Below are 22,935 nucleotides of genomic sequence, written 5' to 3' on the forward strand. Positions count from 1 at the left end.
AACTGGAATCTTCTGAATAGCACCTAAATTTTGTACTTGAAAACAGCCTCATTATGTAATCAGGAGCAATGTATCTTTCAGTGTATCTCTCAATATAATTTCAGTAGAAGGTAAATTTTTGTAAGTTCCTCATGACTCGTGTGTTTTTCAGAAAACTGACTTTATTAAGTTATTCTCTCGATATATTGAAATGCATATTGTTGTGGACAAAAATTTGGTAAGTCTTACTTTATGCATTGTTATTTTAAAATTAATATATCTCTTTAACTTGATTTCAGTGAGGCAATGGAAATTACCAACCATTCTATTTTGCGTTTGCGATGAACACATTCATACAAATTAATCAAGTTTTTGTTATTTTGTATACAGCATCTACTCACTTTTGCAAAGTGAAGCATCTTAATTTCTAAAGCTTGTTGACATTGTTGATTTTTCAAAAAACCTACATCCTCAGTGAAAGGGTAGGTTACAACTCCCTTAAGCCCTCAACCCTCATATACAATAATAGTATTTAACTGTCTCAGTCTAATTGGAAGGATGGTCTACAAAACAAATATGCCACTTCTTTAAAGCAAAAGGAGAAAACATATTATCACCTGTTTCCTTCTCAGTTCTAGGTAAATGAAACAAAAAGAAAAACCAATGAATAAAATACTCATATTGAGAATTCATGACTATACTTTGGATCTCTTATGAATTTAGGCTCCGAATATTTGTTACCTATGTGGTTAGGATTCTAATCCATGAGGCTACATTTGTCCCAGATTGGTAAAAGCTGAGGGTGCATGATGGAAGCAAATAGTATTTATATCTGGAGGAATGTCACTTCAAGCAGAATACCTCAGGATTCCTACAGATTAATATCAGCCATACATAAATGGGCTCACAATCCATAGGGAAATAAAACACCATGAACAATGGTTAGCAAAATAAAAAATATATGTATGGCTAATATTCATTTTTTAAAAATATAGTTTATGATTGGCAGAACAATAGGGTGACTGTCATTAACAATAATTTATTGTATATTTTTAAACAACTTAAAGAGTGGAATTGGAATGTTCCTAACACAAGGAAATGAGATTAATGAATGTTTGAGGTAATGGATACCCCAGTTACCCTGATTTGATCATGACACATTATATGCCTGTATTAAAATATCACATGGGCCCCATAAATATGTATAACTATTATGTACCCATAATAGCTAAAAATAAAACATTTAAAATAAAATAAAATGTTTTTCCCCTCAAAGCATCTGTTGATTCCAGAAAGGGTGAATATGAGTCAGGGTAGCTGAGCTAAATGTTGACAGGAATAACAAAACTTGAAGTTCATGGCTCATTAGAGTTGAATCAAGGGTACTTTAGTATAGCTAAGTTGACCCAGTACAAAGCAAACGCATACAATAAAATAATATTTCTATAAAATTACAAAATCAGAGGGAGGAAAGCAGAACTTTAAGCACAATCAACTAAAAGAAGGCAATTAAGAGAAAGAAAAACACATATTTAGGATTTATTTCATAAATCCAGAACAAATTTGAAAGCTAACATTAAGACAAAAGATTTAAGCTAAAATACCTAAGTAATTATATGTAGGGGGATTAAGTACTGCAATTAAAAACCAAAGATAAAGATTAATTAAAAGCAAAGACAAAGATTATCATACAACACACACACACATAAACACACACACATTCTGCTTACAAATGACATATGTAAAATATCGTACATAAGTAACAAAAGTAAAAGAATGGAAAAATATAAACAAATTAAAAAAACTAGTTTAGCTGGATTAATATCAGACAAAGTAGATTTTTATACTTTAAAGTAAGTATAAGTTTTCTATTGTTGCATAGCAAACCACTCCAAAATTTAGTGGCATAAAACGTAACAATTTATTTCTTTGGTTGGGAACCCAGAGACTTTTTGCATTTTTACCAATCTTAGACCCTTTTAGTTTAACTTGGTGGCCTTTTATTGAAATAGCTATCAGATATGGTTTTGCTGTGTCCACACCCAAATCTCATCTTGAATTGTAGTTCCCATAATCCTCATGTGTCATGGGAGGGACCGGGTAGAGATAACTGAATCATGGGGCAGTTTCCCCCATCCTGTTCTCGTGATAGTGAGTTAGTTCTCATGAGATCTGATGGTTTTATAAGGCACTTCCCCCTTTGCTGGGCACTCATTCTTCTCCTTGATGCTGCCATGTGAAGAAGGATGTTGATATGGTTTGGCTGTGTCCCCACCCATATCTCATCTTGAATTGTAGTTCTCATGATTCTTACGTGTGGTGGGTGGGACCCCGTGGGAGGTAATTGAATCACGGGGGGTAGGTCTTTCCCATGCTGTTCTTGTGTTGGTGAATAAGTCTCATGAGATCTGATGGTTTTATAAAGGGGAGTTCCCCCGCACATGTTCTCTTGCCTGCCACCATGAAAGACATGACTTTGCTCCTCGTTCACCTTCTGCCATGATTGTGACGCCTCCTCAGCTGTGTGAAACTGTGAGTCAATTAAACCTCTTTCCTTTATAAATTAGCCAGTGTCAGGTATGTCTTTATTAGCAGCATGAGAACAGACTAATATACTATCTTAAACATTTTGTGGGATTTCTTTTTTAAACAATTTTTTTTCCAAAGACATAGTTTTTTAAATTAAGATTTCAAAAGCATAGGAATACACTTAGAGGTATCGGCTACTTTATTAAAACAAAATACACATTGCTGTGAGGTTACTAGTGGCAAGTATGAGGACGACTTAGATCTAGGTGCAGTCTAGTGGGGGGCTTGCAGGGGAAGTTCCCCTAGTGCCCTTTCTAGAAATGGCCACTAATAGGAAATTGCCCATTCCTCTGGTTGTTTTCCAAATGGCATGTTTATGTGTGGATTTGCTTGCAGCATCATTTGTTTGATTTTTTTCTAGGCGAAAAGGGAAAAAGTTTATAAGAAGGTCTAAAATGTTGGGCTAGAACATGAGTATGGTGAGGGAGTACAGGTTCATTGTGTTTAATAATAGAAATTGTAGTGCTTATAGGTGCATGATTTGGGAATCGGAGAGACTGGGGATTGAATCTTCATTTTGCTCACTAGAACTCTAATCTATTTTTCTTTTTATTGGGGGAAAACAGGTAACATTAAGTTTACCATCATAACCATTTTAAAATGTATAGTTCAATAGTGTTAAGTATATACACACTGTTGTGAAACAGATTTCTAGATCTCTTTCCTTTTGAAAACGGATACTATCCCCATTAAACATGAATTCCCTCGACCCTTTCCCCCCAGCTCTTGGCACCTACCTTTCTACTATCTATTTCTATGATTTTGACTACTTTACATACTTCACAGGAGTGGAATCATACAGTATTTGTACATTTGTGATTGCCTTATTTCACTGACATAATGTCTTAAAGACTCATCCACGTTGTGGCATGGATTTATAAATTTCAAAATTTATAAAATTTTGAAAGCTGAATAATTGTCCGTTATATGTATATGTCATATTTTGTTTCTGAATTCATCTGCTAATGGACATATGGGTTTCCACATATTCCTTTTGTGAATAATGCTGCTGATACAGCTCTGCTGACTGGAGGAACTCCAGGGTCCTTGGGCTCACACCGATTGAGATAAAATGACACAGACACATGTGGAGTGGTTTTAAGGAGCGGAGAGTTTCTTAGGCAAGAAAGAAGGAAGGAAGAAGAAAACAGCTCCCCCATACAGAGACAGAGGGAGGGAGGATTCTAACAAAGAGAAACCCTGTGTGTGGCGGAAGAGTGGTTGCTTATATTGGGATGCTGGAGGAGGCAGTGTCTGATTTGCATAGGGCCCAGGGGCTTGGTTTGACCAGGTGTGTCATTCACATAGCCCACAGAAAACCTGGCCCTCCCACCTTAGTCCTTTAATATGCAAATGTGGGTGACCTTGATGTTTTGAACACATGGTGTTATCTGGAGATGGCCATGACACTTGTCATACCTGGTGACAAGGAGAAGAAGGCAGGAATCACCATATTGAGTGGACCCATTTTTTAATCGCTGGCATTTGCATATCAAAGCCTGCCAGCTTGGGCCTTCAAGCCTCCTTTTCTGTTAGAGAAGAAATGTTTCAGGGGGTTGCTTCTTATTACAGGAAAATTTCCACTAAGAACCTTTACCCTTTCTAGCTGCCTAAGAATTATTTCTTAACAACTCTCGTATTATTCCCCACCTCAAGAGAAGCAAACCTAACTGCTGTTAGGGGGTGTTGGATGGTGATTCTTTCTGGCTACTTCCTGCTGAAAAAGGGCATCATGTAGGGGAAGAGCAGTTGGGTCTTCTCCTGAGGTTGATTTAAGGGTTCTCTGAAGAATGGCATGTTTATGTGTGGATTTGCTTGCAGCACCATTTGTTGTTTGATTGCTTCTAGGCGAAAAGAGATAAATTTTACAATAAGGCTTAAAATATTGGGCTAGAATGTGAGTATTAAGATTACCACCATTAGTGGGGGTCCTATAGACCATAACTGATGGTAGAGTTTGACACCTATTAGTTACATCAATGGATTGCAATACCGATTTACCTTCACTAGATGTCGCTGTATGTTACTAGAAACCTTAAAATAAAAGTAACGTTTTCCTTGAGAAAAGCACACATTTCCCCCTTGACTTACCATTAGAGAATAACTTAAGCTTTAGGCCATTTTATAACTTGCAATATGATTGGGAGAAATATGTTATTGGGTGGCTAAAATACCGTTAATTTTAACCATTCTTTTCCTTTAATAACTAAATTTTTAAATGACTTTTACAGACCCTTTTATAACATACTTAAACATTTTGACTTGTCCTAAACATCCATCCTTTAAATAACAAATCATTTCCTTTTAGGACAAGTATTTATTATGTGAGATTCTTCCTTATATAATTTTTTTCTTTATAACCTTCTTTTCATAGCTTAGAGTGTATTATATTACCAACCTTTAGTAAAAAGTCCTAATAAACTTAATCGTAGTAAAACTTTCATGCTTCCTTCTTATTCATAACAGTTACTCTTGTTATAAGCAAAACAACCTTGACTAAATCTTTTCTCCAATTATTAATTCTGATGATGATTATTTGGCAAAATATTTTAGCGATTAGAATTCCACAACGAGAATTCCACATTGTGGGTGCCACAGTGTGCTACTGGGGCTTCAGTATAGCTTTATTGCAAACAGTAATGTGACTATAACAATTTTCCACAAGAGTGGTGTAATAAATAATTTCCATTTAAAACTTTACTTGCCAAGATCTAACATTTCCCTTTGGGGACTTACAAAGTTATAAAGGCAATCCCATGTATAATTAAATCTCCCTGCAAATATGCATTAAAAAGAAGTTTTAATATTCGGTGGTGAACTTTGAGAGGAAAAGTTAGAAACAATAAAAAGTATCTGGTGAGGTAGGAGTAGGGCTAAGTAAGATGAGTAGTCCTCACTTAGTTACTTATTTTTTATGATTTTTAGCTTAAGATCTTCTATTTCTTCACTTTGATATTTTGGACATTTTTCTGGGCTCTCAGGGGTTGCTCCCTCAGTTTTTCAGGCTTTGACTTGAGTGTGATGTATTCAGGAGTTGATTTTTGTAACTTTTACTGCTGAGGGGTTTGAAAGAAGAACAGTGTAGGGCTCTTCCCAGCTTGGCTTATTAAGGAGAGAGAGAGAAGAGTTTTTACTAAGTTTCCTGGGTTAAATAAAGATGGTTCCTGTTGGAAGTGAGCTAGAGAGGTTATATGTTTAACCAGTTTAGAGGTTTTCTGCCTGAAAACAATTTTTGAGCACATTGATAAGTTTTGTCCTTTCCCAAGTGAAAAGCTTGGTGAAGGATTTTTTTTTTTTTTTTTTTTTTTGAGACAGAGTCTCACTCTGTCACCCAGACTGGTGTTCAGTGGCACCGTATTGGCTCACTGGGTTGGCTCACTGGGTTGGCTCACTGTCTCACTGGGTCAACCTCTGTCTCCTGGGTTCAAGCAATTCTCCTGCCTCAGCCTCTCGAGCAGTTGGGATTACAGGTGCCCACCACCACGCTCAGCTATTTTTAAAAAATTTTTAGTAGAGATGGGGTTTCACCATGTCTTGAACTCCTGACCTCAGGTGATCTGCCTGCCTCAGCCTCCCAAAGCGCTGGGATTACAGGCGTGAGCCACCATGCCTGGCCCCTGGTGAAGGATTTTAAGGACTTTCTATTGGCTGGAAGCTGGAAAATGGAGTTTGCCATTCTCTGACCATAGCCATTTTGAGGGCTGAAAAGTATGCCCTTGAGAAGTGGCCTATTTTATTTTTGCAGGGGAATACTGAGGTTAATTTTTCTTATGGAGCGTTCCTAGATTAGAAGGGCTTGAAGCGTGTTAATGCCTTGAAGTTTCCTTGTCGCTGACTTAGCTGTCTGATCAGCTAACCTATATTTTTTGGCTACCTTATCTGTTTCCTTTTGATGTTACTCAGAGTGCATTTTTGCTATTTTTTGTGATAGAAAAACTGAGGATAATAGCCTGCTAATTTTTTGGTGACATTTTATAGATTTATTGGTGGTAAGAAAATGTGTTTCCTTTTAAATGGCAGCATGAGCATGGAGAGCTATGAAAGCATACTTAGTGTTAGTATAAATGTTAGCTATTTTTCCCTTGCTTAATTCAAGTGCTCTTGTCAGAGCTATTAGTTTAGCTATTTGAGTGCCTGTGCCTGGGGAGAGTGACTACTGTTTATTCAGCCTTACGCACTTCTTGCTTTAACCACTGTTTGTTAGCTAAGAAGAGCTCCCCCTAGAGGACAGTAATCCTGCCACTTTATGTGGAGTGTACATAGTTAAATTATTTCCTAGGGTTAACTTGGAGGCTTTTTTGAATAGTAGAACTATCATGACAATGGCTTGGAAGCATGTGTTAATAGGTCCTCTTAACTGCAAATAAAGTTGAGAAAAATATTGGATTAGAGTTTTCCTTGAGATGCCCCTTACAGTCATGCTATGGGAAGAGGGGAGGCCTGGATTACAGACGAGAGAAAAGAGAGAGACTGGCTCTAGTGTTTAGAAGGAGGTCCACTTTCTTTAATTTCCAGAATTAGCTGGGGTTTCTGTGCTATAATGGCAGTTTGAGCTGCTGGAGCTGGGGCTTGAGCCATGGGACCCATTAGTCCTGCTGGACCGTCTGTGAGACTGTTTCTGAACCCAGTAACCTCCACCTCTGGGGGCAGTTTCATCTCCAGTGGTTTGTGCCACAAACTAGACAGGTTTGAGGTGGCTTCGTCTTGCTGCCTGGGCATTCCTTCTTAAAATGCCCTGGCCTGCCACACTAATAGCAATTAGCCGATGCACCTGGGGGATCCTGGACTTTGCAAGCCTGCTAAGCTGCTGCTAGAGACTTTGTCCTTTTTCTGAGCTTTCTTTCTTTCTTTTGGGCCTCCTTCTGGTCCCTATTATAAAAGACTGAAGTGGCCACCTTCAGGAAGTTCTCTAAGGTGCTATTTGGTCCTATAGCTTGCTTCTGTAGTTTTCTTCTAATATTGGGAGCTGCCTGTGTAATAAACTTGTCCTTCAGGATGAGCTGTCCCTTGACTGAATTAGGGGATAAAGAGGCGTGTTCTATTAGTGCTTCTCTCAGCCTTTCCATAAAGGCTACAAGATTCTCATTTGGCTTTTGTTTTATTATAGATAGTTGAGAGTAATTGAGTGGTTGGTCCTGGTTTTTCATAGGCCTTCTAAAATGCATATTAAAAAGTGCTTTCTTTTCCATCTAGCTCCTGAGCTATTGGGGTTTCAGTTAGAGTTGTCTACTGGAACTGCTTCCCTCCCAATTGGGAATGGTGTTTCTATTACTTTTTCACTTTCCCAATCTGCTTTCTTACCTTTTGGTGTATTATGGGAGATACACCATTGTTCATTTTCAAAATTCTCTGCTGCTTGCAGAGCTGCCTGCTTTTCAGCTGCAGTGAGGGTCTGACTTAGGACCAATATGACATTACTTCATATTTTGGAGAGCTTTTATATACCTATCAGGGTCATCAGAAAATCAGCCTAAGTCTCCCTTTATTTGTTTAAGGTCCTATAATCAGAAGTGAACTTGAAGGGGCCCCAACTAAGGGGGATCCTTAGATGGTTCCCCTGGAAATTGCTTTTTTAATTTTGGGGAACTATTTTCCCTGGGCCTGCCTGATATGATTGCTCAAAGAGCTGGGTTGATCTTACAATGCTTGTAAAGGTTTAGTAAAAATGCTATGCCCTTGTGGAAAAGAAAATGAGTTGCTTTTTTCTTCAATGTTCTGAGGTTAAGGAAGTGCCAGTGTTTCCGAGTGCATTCCAGAGGGGTGCAAGCTGAAGATAATTTGTTACCCATTTAGGAAAAGAAAAGAGAATAAAAGCGTCCTCTTATTCTCCTTCCTTTCCATATGACCCAGAGTGGAGGAGAATCCTCGGACATTTTTCCTTCCCTGGTTTCTGGATCCTGGCCCCATGTTAAATGTGCCACCCATGGTTGAAGGCATGGTCCTTCAAACCATGGAATCAGATGAACTAAGCGATGGGACTAACCACACTTTACCCATGCAACCTTAGCTTCTCCGCCTTGTGTGATTCCTCTCTGACTTCCTAAAGCTGTGTGATCCTCCTGGCTCCCCGAAAAATGGATCTCGGGAGAGACTGTGTCACCTTTGGGCAAGGCTCCTTTAATGTAGGCAATGTGCTAGATTGCCTGCTATTATGGCCCGTGCTAAAGCATTTACCCTTAAAAAATGGTTCCGGTTATCTTCTGAATTTAAAATCCCCTAACTAATTAAGTACTATCTTAATTGGAGACAGAATAGGTGCCTTAAAAGAATATAGCAACTGAATGGCCATTTTCCTGCTGATGGGACAATATCCAGACTAAAATTTGGCCATGGAAGACATCTTACTCCTAACTGTTGCAGCAAAGGACTGGCAATGTATCTTATGAAGAGGATTTCTATTTCCACTAGATGGCGCTGTTGGCTTAGAAATAACATGTGCTCATTAGCAGTGAGTGACCTCACTGTGGGTGAAAGGCGAGAACTCTCTTCCTAGAAGGTTGCGATGGCATTTTTCCTGAGCTATATCCCCAGTCTACAGCATTTCCTGATCTTGCCTAACAGGATTATTTCGCTAGCCCATAAAAGTACCCACACATTCGACACACACACAGAGAGTAAGAGACTACAGATAGAGAAGAAAAGTTTGGCGACAGGATAGCTGGAGGAGAGCCTTGAAATTAAAGGACAGATTTAAGGTGGAAGTTCGCTCCTAATACTCACCACTCCGATGAATGAATTCTCGGCCCATGAACCAAAATGATACAGCTCTGATAAATGAAGGAATGGGGGGCTCGGAACAAAGAGGAACCCCAGGTGCAGCAAAGAAGTAGTTGCTTATATTGGGAAGCTAAAGGAGGCAGTATCTAATTTACGTAGGGCCCAGGGGATTGGTTTAACCAGGTGTATCATCCACATAGCCCATGAGAAACCTGGCCCTCCTACCTTAGCCCTTTAATATGCAAATGTGGGTCACCACACTGTTTTATCACATGGTGTTATCTAAAGGTGGCCATAATACTTGGCACACCTGGTAACAAGAAGGAAAAGGTGGGACTCGCCATGTTAAGTGGACCCAGATTTTAATCATCAGCATTTGCATATCAAAGCTTGCTGGCCTGGCCCTTCCTGTTGCGTTTTCTGTTAAGTAAGAAATGTTTCAGGGGGTTGTTTCTTATTATAGGAAAATTTGCACCAAGAACCTTTACCCTTTCTAGTGGCCTAAAAACTGTTTCTTAATAACTCCTGTATTATTGCCATGAACGTTGGTGTACAAATATTTTTATGAGTCTGCACTTTCAATTTTTGTAGGTATATACCCAGAAGTAGAAGGTTAGCTCGTATGGTAATTCTATGTTTAACTTTTTGAAGAGCTGTCATACTGTTTTCCACAGCAGCTGCACCATGTTCCATTCCCATTAGTAATGCACAAGGACTTCAGTTTCTTCCCGTTCTCACCAACAATTGTTATATTCAGTTTGTTTTATTAATAATAGTAATTCTAATGGGTGTGAAGTGGTATCATCTTGTAGGTTTGATTTTCATTTCCTTAATGATTAGTGATGTTGAGTGTCTTCTCCTGTGCTTATTTCTCATCTGTAGGTCTTCTTTGGAGAAATGTCTGTTCAAGTCCTTTGCCCATCTTTTAACTGCACTGTTGTTTTTGTTGCTATGGTTGTTATAGAGACTGGGGATTTCTTTATGTATTCTGGATATTAATTCCTTATCTGATATATGATTTGCAAATACTTTCTTCCATACTGTGTGTTGCCATTTTACTCAGTTGATGGTGTCCACTGATGCACAATAGTTTCTAATTTTATGTTGGCTTTTCTGTGTATCCAGTTATAGTTTAGTCCATTCATCAAAAGCCACATTCACAAATTCTTTAAAAAATAGGCACCTTTACTCTGGGAGGCTTGCCAAGCTTCTGAGTGACAACTCCCTTAATATTAGAAACCGTTTTTTGTATAACTAAGGGTGTCTACTAAGTACAATCTTAAATCTCTCAAAGGCCTCAACAAAATGTACTATAGTTACACCCTTGATGTGAGATAGTTTCTTACTTTGAGTGTGAATGGCTGGAGATAAGGATTCTCCTTACAATCGGAACAGTTTGTTCCTTTAGCATATCTCTTTCTTCTTTTACTTTATCAAAAACAGCAAATATAAGCTAATTGACATACTTAACACTCTGATTTTAAATTATTTTGCCAAAGTTCACAAATTGATTAGGTACATTTAAAATTTTTTTCCAAGACTACACATTGGGTACAGAGTACACTGCTCAGGTGATGGGTGAACCTAAATCTCAGAAATCACCACTAAATAACTTAATTATGTAACCAGACACCACCCTTTGCAAGTAAACTCTCAGGATTTTAGTTCCAGCAAATGAAGGCAAAAGTGACTAATCAGAGCAAATGAGACTCAGCCAGGTGCATCAGTCGCAGGGTGCATGAGCCTCATCCAGCTGGCACAGAGCACTGCTTCTGTGACCACCAAGCTGCAGACAAACCAGCAGACTGCAAAGAACTACATCACTTAGAAGCTGATAGAAGTCTTATTATTGTGATAGACTATGCTGAAACATTGAGCCTTACTGTAATTAATCATTTCATATAATTTTCACAATGACAGTAAAATCCTGCCACAAGTGGCACTGTCAACTTTTCTGCTTTTCTATGTGCATTCCCTTTTCCTCACATTGACATTCAAATTACAGAGTCTCCTTCGTCTAAAGGAGCTGTCCTATTGAAGCAGCATCCTTGCCTGGGGAAATACCCGAGGTTTGTCGTCTCGTTCTGAGATTAATGACATGGACACACACACATGGAATGGGTTAAGGAGCAGGAAGTTAAATAGGCAGAAGAAAGGAGAGAGGAGAGCAGCTTGCTCTTTCTTATGAGAGAGAGATGTCCAAAAGGGAAAAGTCGGCCGGCGGCGGACTGCTCCAGATCTTATAGGCAGGATGGAGGAGGCAGTGTTGGATTTCCGTAGGCCCCACAGTTTGGTTTGATCAGGTGTAATGTTTACATGGTGCCCAGGGAAGGCTGGTTGCCCCGCCCTAATCTTATTATGCAAATGGACTTTCTACTTGGCCAGCGCCATCTTGTCTGCTCCTTACTGTACGTGTGGCTGGCAAAGAGAAGATGGAGCTGCCATTTTGAACATGCCTATTCCCAGGTGGCCTTTTCCTATTGGCACAACTGCCGGCATTCGCCTGTGCAAGCTTCTAGCTTGCTTGTCTATGTCTGCAGCTTGATTTTACAGGCTGATGTTTGTTAGAAAAGAAAATGATTTTGGAGTTGCTTTTCATTAAAAGGAAAACCTTACTGAGGACTCCCGTACCCTCAGTATCTGCCTAAGTAATTTCTTCTTAACTCCTATATAACCAGCTCGCTAATGGGACCAATTCATTTAACCTGCACTGCAGTACAGCCACAGAGCCGAGTAATATGTATAGGATCCAGGGGAAATGAGTCCTCCCAGCTGGCCCCTCCTGCCATTTGATTCAGAGATGAGAGTTCCTCTTTCTTTTGACTTAGGCTGATTTACAGAAAAAAAGCACATTCCAGAATAATCAAGTTAAGTATTAGCCAGATAATCTTCAGCTGCTGGCTTGGATTATATAACAACTCCCTAATTCTAGAAGCTAAGGAACAGAAGGCCAGCATTTTCTCTGATTTCCTATAGTTTTAATGCTTTTCCACTCTCCCCTTCCCTTCTCCCAGCCCACTGTCCCACCACTTCACTGCATATGCCTTTGAAAGTCTATGTGGATCATATTCCTCAGCTATTTTGATTATCTTGGGTGCTTCTGCTTACACTGCCATGTATCCTGGCCTCATAAAATATTCACTTTACGTGACCCTTGCTTGCTGCCTTTAACACACTCACCATAGAACTCTTGCAGAGACAAAATTCCAGGAAAAGCACCTGCAACTATTAGTGCATTAAACCAGTATTCCGAGATGACTCAATGCATTGCTTCTGCCGTAGAAGAAAATGCTGGGGTGAAGCGAGAGCACAGGTGAAAGACCTGGTTTTCCTTAAATGGATAAAGCCTCAGAGGCATTTCTATTCTTGGAGGACCCAGTCCTGATTCTTCTGATCATTTTTCAAATCAGCTTAATGAATATGAGATGGGCTGTACATTAAACTGATATAACAGGTAAATATCACCTGCATTTAGCATGGGCAGCTGATATAGGGCAACTGTTTTCTGTGATTGTAAAGAATTTGTAAGGGGAGTAAAAATGCGGGCCGGATTTCTGAATGAGATTTACATTCTGCTCTCACTCTTGACCCACTGCCACAATAAACACGGGGAGATATTTTTAAGCTCTCATGAGTAAAAGCAATGCCAATTGCTATAGATTGCTTTTGGTAGAATTTTGGGTAATTTCGCATTACAAATGTTTCCTCTACTTACGCCTTCCTTAAAAGATAACTAAATGCCAAGCCCACTAGAATAAGCATCCAGAGTAAAGAGCTACATATACCCCAACATATTGTTTTTTCCAAAGCTACAAGCCTACGTCAGATGCTTTGTATCCCACACTGCTGTCCAAGTGAAGCCTCCCTTCCTCTATCTTCCAAGTACAGCCCAAACCCTAAATATGACCTTTAAAAGGACCCTTTACAAAGTGGGTGTTTAAAGTGAATAAAATGTCATCTAATCATCTATTCCTTTTGCCTTAAGCTGCAGAGTCATCCACGTTTGCTATTTCCTTCAAGTCTACTTTCTTTTCCTAAACACCGGAAGCTTCAGAGCCACTCACGCATTGCAGTAATTCTGCTGGCTCAGGGTGAAAAATAAGGCCTTCTCTGTGTTGATGAAATCAGGCCGGTTCCTCAGTAGGATCTGTGGTCTAGGGTGACCCTGGAGAGACATGAATTTCTAATTTTTATACTTTACTCAAATTTCATAAATTATTTTTATTTCAAAATCCAGTGCTTTAGGGCTGGGCGCAGTGGCTCATGCCTGTAATCAGCACTTTGGGAGGCTGAGGCGGGCAGATTGCTTGATGCCAGGAGCTTGAGACCAGCCTGGCCAACATGGTGAAACCCAGTATCTACTAAAAATAAAATAGAAAATTAGCTGGGCGTGGTGGTGACACCTGTAGTCCCAGCGACTCGGGAGGCTGAGGCAGAAGAATTGCTTGAACCCAGGAGGCGGAGGTTGCAGTGAGCCGAGATCGTGCCACTGCACTCCAGCCTGGGTGACAGAGCGAGACTCCCTCTCAAAAACATTTTTTAAAAATCCAGTGCTTCATAATGAATTGATTAGGTGCCTAAGGGTATCGGGGAACCTGCCCCGATATTCATGTAGGTTCTTTTCTATTTTCCTTAAGCGTTGGCCAGCTTGATCTCCATTCATATTATATGGTATTTCATTCACGGCTTCTCTGGGAGAGAAGCACTGAGTTGTACCTCTCAGTCAGCCAACAACACTCCCGCTTGTGATGTTCCCGTATAATAATGAGAAACGAGGCTCCCATGGGTATCCCACACACGTGCATAAAAGAAATGCCTTCAAAGTGAAAATGATGCCACACTACACCTAGTGAAGGATCACCTGGGTTAGCTGGAAAAAAAATGCTTCAGTGTCTGTAGTCATGAAGTGATTCTGTATTTTATTGTAGAAATCATATCAAGTATCAGTTTCAAACGATTTTTCTTCCTTTTTTTTTTTTTTGAGATGGAGTCTCACTCTGTTGCCCAGGCTGCAGTGCAGTGGCGCGATCACCGCTCACTGCAGCCTCCGCTTCTCGGGTTCAAATGATTCTCCTGCCTCAGCCTCCCAAGTATCTGGGATTACAGGTGCACACCACCACACCCGGCTAATTTTTGTTTTTTTAGTAGAGACAGTGTCTCACCACGTTGGCCAGGCTGGTCTCGACTCCTGGCCTCAGGTGATCCACCTGCCTTGGCCTCCCAAAGTGCTGGGATTACAGGTGTGAGCCACCGTGCCTGGCCACAAGCAATTTTTACATACTCCATGCTTAAGTTGAGATGTTGCCTCTACTTTCTTTCTTTCTTTCCAGGAGTGTCAGCAGCTATAGTCAAGTTTCAAGAAGGGGGAATGCTGTCGGGACTGAGCAGGCAATGGCCTAAAAACAATAAAAAGCCCTACTAAAGGCTGGTTTTCTTTTGATTATTATCCTGTACTGACAATTCTTAGTAATATCAGTGATGAAATAAATCACTGGGGAAGGCCCCTCCCACACCTGCCCCTAGTTGATATGGCACTGTGAAAGCACTCCAGTGTCTGTCTGTCTTTCTTTCTCTCTTTCTTTCTCTCTTTCTTTCTTTCTTTCTTTCTTTCTTTCTTTCTTTCTTTCTTTCTTTCTCTCTTTCTCTCTTTCTCTTTCTCTTTCTCTTTCTCTTTCTCTCTCTCTCTCTCTCTCTCTCTTTCTTTCTTTCTTTCTTTCTTTCTTTCTTTCTTTCTTTCGATGGAGTCTTGCTTTGTTGCCCAGGCTGGAGTGCAGTGGCGCAACCTCGGCTCACTGCAAGCTCCGCCTCCCAGGTTCACGCCATTCTCCTGCCTCAGCCTCCCAAGTAGCTGGGACTACAGGCACCCGCCACCACACCCGACTAATTTTTTGTAGTTTTAGTAGAGACGGAGTTTCACTGTGTTAGCCAGGATGGTCTCCATCTCCTGACCTCGTGATCCGCCCGCCTTGTCCTCCGAAGTGCTGGGATTATAGGTGTGAGCCACTGCACCCGGCTTCCAATATCTTTCTTAGGAAGGATACATTATCATTTAAATAATGAAAGCAATATATATTCACTGTAGAACATCCAGAAAAATTTGAAAAAATATTTTTAGGAGAGAATCAAAATTCACATTAACTTCACCACTTATTGATAATCATAGATCTTTATGTCATTATTACTTTTTATTATTAAAAATAATTCTGCCATATATATCCTTGTTACATATATTTCTTTTGGCATTTGTGATTTTTTTGGGGAAGTACATTCTTGAAAGTTTAATTTTTAAAAAGCATCAAATATATATCATCATGTCCTTAAAAAGTATTTATCAATTTATAATTCCTAGATTAGCGTACACCTCTCCCAACACAAAACTTTATCATGAAAAATAAATCCTGATTATTTATTTGGCAAAACTTTTTTGAGTTTTCCAATTGTCTTGTTACTACGTTTAATAGGTCACTACTTTTTTCAGGATAATAGTTGTTTCCTCATTGCTCTCTTAGCTTCTGATAACAAGCAGCTCACCATTTCTCTAGCCTTTGCTAGAGAAGAGCTCCCCTGATGCATCTGGAACCCTGGGTTGCTTTCTTAGACTGAGAGTAGTCACACATATTTGTGGTGCTTGTTATTATAGCACCTTACTTACAAGCACCAATTTTAAATACTCTAATACTCTGTAAAGAACCAACACAAAAAAGTCGCTTAATGCAAAAGCCATTTATTTAGCTAATAATTTTGCTAGATATTTCTTTTGGTCTGTATGTGGCTTGGCTGGGAAGTTCTGCTTGTCTCAGCTGGGCTCATTAATGCTTCTGAAATCAGCTTCTAGTCAAAAAGGTGTCTTTGATTCTGGAGGTTGGCTAAATATTAGATAGGGTCACTGGGCTTTGTGTTTTGTGTCTCCTAGGAGGGTAGGCCAGGCTTCTTCACATAACAAGTGTTGCAGGGATCCCACAGTGTCAAGAGAGAGAAATCCAGTGCTCAAACACTTTAACATCTTTGCATGTGTCACCTTTGCTGCTGTTCCACTAGCCAAAGAAACAGAATGTTCATCCTCCCGTCAAAACCCCCACTACCCTTCCCAGCCTCTGGTAACCATCCTTCTACTCTCTGTGACCATTAGTTCAATTGTCTTGATTTTTCAGTCCCACAAATAAGTGAGAACATATGATGTTTGTCTTTCTGTTCTTCGCTTATTTAACTTAACACAATAATCTCCAGTTCCATCCATGTTGCTCCAAATGACTGGATCTCATACTTTTTTTATGGCTGAGTAGTACTCCATTGTGTATATGCACCACATTTTCTTATGCATTTATCTCTTGATGGACCCTTCTAAATCTTAGTTATTGCAAACAGTGCTGCAAGAAACATAGGGATGCATTGATTTCCTTGCTTTTGGATATATACTCAGCAGTGAGATTGCTGGATCATACGGTAGCTCAATTTTGAGTGTTTTTGAGGAAAGTGCAAACTATTCTCCTCAGTGGTACATCCCCACTAGTACATCCCCACTAGCAGTGTACAAGAGTTTCCTTTTCTCTGCATCCTCTTCAGCATTTGTCATGTGATGAGCCTCTTATATATTCCGGTTATTAATCCCTTGTCAGATGGGTGATTTGCAAATATTTTCTCCCATTCAATCTTCACTTTGTTGATTGTATCTTTCAACGTGCAGAATTTTTTTTTTTTTTTTTTTGAGACAGAGTCTTTCTCCATTGCCCAGGCTGGAGTGCAGTGGCACGACCTCGGCTCACTGAAAGCTCTGCCTCCCAGGTTCACGCCATTCTCCTGCCTCAGCCTCCCAAATAGCTGGGACTACAGGTGCCTGCCACCACGCCTGGCCAATTTTTTTTTTGTATTTTTAGTAGAGACAGGGTTTCACCGTGTTAGCCAGGATGGTCTCAATCTGCTGACCTCGTGATGCACCTGCCTCGGCCTCCCAAAGTGCTGGGATTACAGGCGTGAGCCACTGCACCGGGCCTGCAAAAGCTTTTTAACTTGATGTGATCCCATTTGTCCATGTTTGCTTTGGTTGCCTGTGCTTGTGGGGTATTGCTCAAGAAACCATTGCCCAGACCAATGTCCTGGAGAGTTTCCTGATGTTTCCTTGTTTGAGGTCTTAGATTTAAGGCTTTAATCCATTTTGACTTGATTTTTGTATATGGTGAGAGACAAAGGTCTAGTTTCATTCTTTTGCATATGGATATCCAATATTCCCAGCATCATTTATTAAATTTGTTGAGTTTTATGAAATGCTTTTTTAGCTTCAGTTTAAATGATCATATGTTTTTCTATCCTTCATTCTGTTGATATGATGAATGACACTGATTAATTTGGATGTGTTGAACCATACTTGCAACCCAGGGATAAATCCCACTTGGTCATAATGGATGATCTTTCTAATGCATTGTTGAGTTTGGTTTGCCAGTATTTTGTTGAGGAATTGTACATCAATATTCATCAGAGATATTGGCCTATAGTTTTCTTTTTTCTTTTTTTTTTTTGATGTGCCTTTGTCTGGTTTTGGTACCAGGGTAATACTAGCTTTGTAGAATGAGTTTGGAAGTATTATCTCCTCCTCTATTTTTTGGAATAGTTTGAGTAGGATTGGTATTTGTTCTTTCTATGTTTGGCAAAATTCAACAGTGAAGCCATCAGTTCCCAGTATTTTCTTCACTGAAAGACTTTTTATTATGTCTCTGATCTCATTACTTATTATGGATCTGTTCAGCTTTTGGATTTCTTCTTGGATCAATCTTGGTAGGCTTTTTGTATCTATGAATTTGTCCATTTCTTCTAGATTTTCCAATGTATATAGGAATATACATTGGAAAGGTATATTGTTGTTCATAGGTATATAGTTGTTCATAGTAGACACTAATGATCCTTTGAATTTCTGCAGTATCAGTTGTAATGTCTCCTTTTCCATTTCTAATTTTATTTTTTTCGATCTTCTCTCTTTTTTTCTTAGTCTAGCTAAAGGTTTTTCAATTTTGTTTAACTTTTCAAAGAATCAACTTTTTGTTTCATTGATCTTTTGTTCTTTTAATTTCATTTATTTCTGCTCTGATCTTTATTATTTCTTCTACCAATTTTAGGTTTGGTTTGTTCTTGTTTTTGTAGTTCTTTAAAATGCATTGTTAGATTGTTTATTAGAAACTTTTCCTCTTTTTTTAAATTTTTTGTTTTACTTTAAGTCCTGGGATACATGTGCAGAATGTGCAGGTTTGTTACATAGGTATACATGTGCCATGGTGGTTTGGTGCACCTATCAACCCATTATCTAGGTTTTAAGCCCCACATGCATTAGGTACTTGTCCTAATGCTCTGTCTTCCCTTGCCCCCAACCCCCCGACAGGCCCCAGTGTGTGATGTTCCCTCTGTGTGTCCATGTGTTCTCATTATTCAACTCCCACCGATGAGTGAGAACATGCAGTGTTTGGTTTTCTGTTCCTGTGTTAGTTTGCTGACAATGATGGTTTCCACCTTCATCCATGTCCCTGCAAAGGAAATAAACTAGTTCTTTTTATGGCTGCATAGTATTCCATGGTGTATATGTGTCACATTTTCTTTATCCAGTCTATCATTGAGGGACATTTGGGTTGGTTCCAAGTCTTTGCTATTGTAAGTAGTGCTGCAATAAACATACATGTGCATGTGTCTTTATAGTAGCATGATTTATAATCCTTTGGGTATATACCCAGTAATGGGATTGCTGGGTCAAATGGTATTTTGGGATCTAGATCTCTGAGGAATCGCCACACTGTCTTCCACAATGGTTGAATTAATTTACACTCCCATCAACAGTGTAAAAGCATCCCTATTTCTCCACAGCCTTGCCAGCATCTGTTGTTTCCTGACTTTTTAATAATTGCCATTCTAACTGGCATGAGAGGGTATCTCATTATGGTTTTGATTTGCATTTCTCTTATGACCAGTGATGATGAGCTTTTTTTCATGTTTCTTGGCCGCATTAATGTCTTACTTTGAGAAGTGTCCGTTCATATACTTTGCCCACTTTTTGATGTTTTTTTTTTCTTGAAAATTTATTTAAGTTCCTTGTAGATTCTGGATATTAGCCCTTTGTCAGATGGATAGATTGCAAAAATTTTCTCCCATTCTGTAGGTTGCCTGTTCACTCTTTTTTTGATGTAGGCACTTACAGCTATAAACTTCCCTCTCAGTACTGCTTTTGTTGTATCCCACAGATTTTGGTATGTTGTATTTCCATTATCATTTGTTTCAAGAAAAATTTCAATTTCATTCTTAATTTCTTCATTGACCCACTGGTCATTCAGGATCATGTTGTTTAATTTCCATGCATTTGTATAGTTTCCAAAATTCTTCTTGTTATTAATTTCTAGTTTTATTCCACTGTCATCAGAGAAGATGCTTGATTTTATTTCAGTTTTTTGAATGTTTTAAGACCTGTTTTGTGACCGAATATTTGGTCTATCCTTGAGTATGATCCATGTGCTGGGGAGAAGAATGTGTATTCTGCAGCTCTTGGATGAAATGTTCTGTAAATATCTATTAGATCCATTTGGTCTATAGTGCAGATTAAATCTGATTTTCTTTTGCTGAATTTCTGTCTGGAAGATATTTCTAATGCTGAAAATGGGGGTGTTGAAGTCTCCAGATAATATTGTACTGGGGCCCATTTGTCTGTTTAGCTCTAATAATTGCTTTATATACCTGCCACTTACCACTTTGTGAAAAAAAAAAAAAAAGAATTTTCTTTGTATACCTGGGTGCTCCAGTGCTGGGTGCATATATGTTTAAAATTGTTATATCCTCTTGCTGAATTGACCCCTTATTCATTATATACTGACCTTGTTTGTCTCTTCCTATAGTTTCTGTGTTGAAATCTATTTTGGCTGATATAAGTGTAGCAACTCATGCTCTTTTTTGGTTTCCATTGGCATGAATATCTTTTCCCATCTTTTTATTTTTATTCTATGTGTTTCTTTATAGTTGAAGTGTGTTTCTTGTAAACAATGGATCAATGGGTCTAGTATTTTTCATCCATTCAGCCAGTCTATGTCTTTTGATTGGAGAGTTTAGTCTATTTGCATTCAATGTTATTGATAAGTAAGGAGGACTTACTGTTGACATTTTATTATTTGTTTTCTGGTTGTTTTGTGGTCTTTTCTTGCTTCTTTCTTTCATTCCTGTCTTTCTCTAGTGAAGTTGATTTTTTCTTTGGTGATTATTTAGTTTCTTATTTTTTATTTTTTGTGTATGCATCGTATGTTTTTTGATTTGAGGTTACCATGAGGCTTGCAAATACTCTCTTATAACATATTATATTAACCTGATGATAACACTATTGGCATAAACAAAGAAACAAAAAGAAAACTAATATAAACTCTATACCTTAATTTCATCCTCCCACTTTTTAGCTTTTTGTTGTTTCCATTTATATCTTATTGTACTGAGTATGTCATATACTTAATATCATCCTTGCTATTTAATACTGTCTTGGCATTTTTAAGCAATTAGACATAGGAAGAGCTTACTGGAAAAAGAAGAAATTAGAACATGTATTATAATATGTTGTGAAAAAGGATGTTTCTAACACAGTATACAGTATCATTTTAATGGTAATCCACTCATTGAGGATTTTCCCACTTTCTCCACATACTGTTTTTCAGTGTAGGATTACATTTATAATGATAGAAATGAGAACTGCTTGAAATATCCATTTTAGAAATTCAGTATTCAATTTTCATAAAAAAGAAATAGTACTACAAATTGAGTGCATTAAACATTGCCTAAAATCATGTTATTATATATTTTTGTTAAATCATTATTTGCATATTATTACTGATTTCCTGGATTTCAATTGGAGTGGATTCCTATGGCTACTTTAGAATATAGCATATTGTAAAATGAAAGAGATGTGAAATATTAATTACATCCACTAGTTTTTAAAAATCATTTATCTTTTTCAGTTTGATTACATGGGCTCTGATATAAACGCTGTAACGCAGAAGGTTATTCAGATAATTGGCCTTGTTAACACTGTAAGTTTTTAAAAACTATTTTAAAATATATTTTATAAAAATGATGTGTATAGTAGTTTGCTGTGCTGTTGAAGAGTTTCCATAACCAAAGTACTGTATCAAATGTGTTTTTAGAAAATGTAATATAATGTTTGTTTATTTAAAATTTTTAATTTATATTCTTCTTTTAGATGCTTACCCAGTTAGAATTGACTGTTATGATATCTTCAATTGAAATCTGGTCAAATAAAAACAAAATTTTTACTACAGGGCATGCTGAAGATGTATTGTTACAATTTTTTGAATGGAAAAAGGACCATCTTAACTTTAAACCACATCAAATTGCATGCTTACTTGTGTAAGTGTAGTATTCTGCATTTTATAACATTAAAGGAATAACTCAAAATGATTTAATATATTCATTATGAAAAATAAGCATTTATTTTATATATATTGTGTTCTACACATTTAATATAGATACTATGGAATGTGAAAAATGTAAGCAGGAGTCCTTGTCCTCAAGGAGCTAACTTGAGGCAAAACTTAAAATGTTTTATCAAACAACATAAAGTTATTAATAAAAGTAAAATTCCACAAAAGGTATTGAAATAACTAAAAGTTTAATTGTGAGTGCTACAATTTATTTGATTTCCTTTGGTTTATGAACCTTTACCCCAGGTTATCATATTTCTACATTCCTGGCTTACTTCTAGTTAATTCTTATGTTTTTATTTTGTAATATAATGAAGGGTTAAATTTTCCTCCTAACTAGAATTTAATGTGCAGAAAAATCTGGTCAAAAATAAATAATAAACGAATGAGGAGGTTATAGAAATTTGAATTTTCAGGGCTATAAATATAGAGGAAACCAGAATAAAAACTATAATCATTAGTGCAATAGTATTTACATAAATTGTTAGGCCTTATCCCAATTATATTTCTGGATATTTATCAAATTCAAAAGTGAAAAGTGTATGTTGAAATATTCTTAACATTGAAACTTTGAGAGAAATGTATTTATGGTATAATTCAAAGTAGAATGGTGTTTGAGAGATAGTAATTGTTTGATAATGTTTGCTGCTATGAAACTTATACCACTTTCAAATTCACTTATGGAAAAAGTCATTTTTCAGCTACAGGAAACTTCCCACCTTAATAGGAACCACATTTCCTGGGCAAGTATGTAATAAAGATTTTGCTGCTGCAGTTGCTCTGGTAGGTAATTATCTGGTTTGCTCTCAATACTTGCATGTTTCAAATTTTCCTAAAAATTTTTTTTTGAGAAGGAGTCTTGCTCTGTCGCACAGGTTTCCTAAATATTTTAAGACATGCATAAATACATTACTTAGTTTCCTCATAATTTTATAGCTTTTATTTTACTAATTTGGAGCATAATCAAGGGGTATGTCAAGAATGGGGTGAGAAGGAAGCCGATGAGTGCATGATGCATTTTCATAAAGATCAAGCACATTTACTCCTGGTTAAGGAGTAATGTTAGATCCTCCAATTCCTTTTCTCCTGGGATGTGATTATATTTTTGTGAAATTACTTGCTATCATCTTGCAGGTCACTCTGTTCATTTTTTCCCCCTTTTTGTTCTCTGTGCTTCACTTGAGATAATTTCTATTGATCCGAC

General features: G+C 38.0%; 1 protein-coding gene across 1 annotated transcript in view; it reads left to right on the plus strand.

The window, feature by feature from the left end:
* Nucleotides 1-22,935, plus strand: part of LOC735522 (disintegrin and metalloproteinase domain-containing protein 5) — a 148,022-nt gene that overhangs the window by 17,070 nt on the left and 108,017 nt on the right. Inside the window, exons 7-10 of the mRNA XM_063817045.1 lie at nucleotides 152-217; nucleotides 21,249-21,320; nucleotides 21,491-21,657; nucleotides 22,433-22,514. Of these exons, the coding sequence (XP_063673115.1) occupies nucleotides 152-217; nucleotides 21,249-21,320; nucleotides 21,491-21,657; nucleotides 22,433-22,514 (387 nt within the window). The remainder of the gene's footprint in view (nucleotides 1-151; nucleotides 218-21,248; nucleotides 21,321-21,490; nucleotides 21,658-22,432; nucleotides 22,515-22,935) is intronic.

This window comes from Pan troglodytes, chromosome 7 (genome assembly GCF_028858775.2).
Source record: "Pan troglodytes isolate AG18354 chromosome 7, NHGRI_mPanTro3-v2.0_pri, whole genome shotgun sequence".
NCBI classification, from domain to species: Eukaryota; Metazoa; Chordata; class Mammalia; order Primates; family Hominidae; genus Pan; species Pan troglodytes.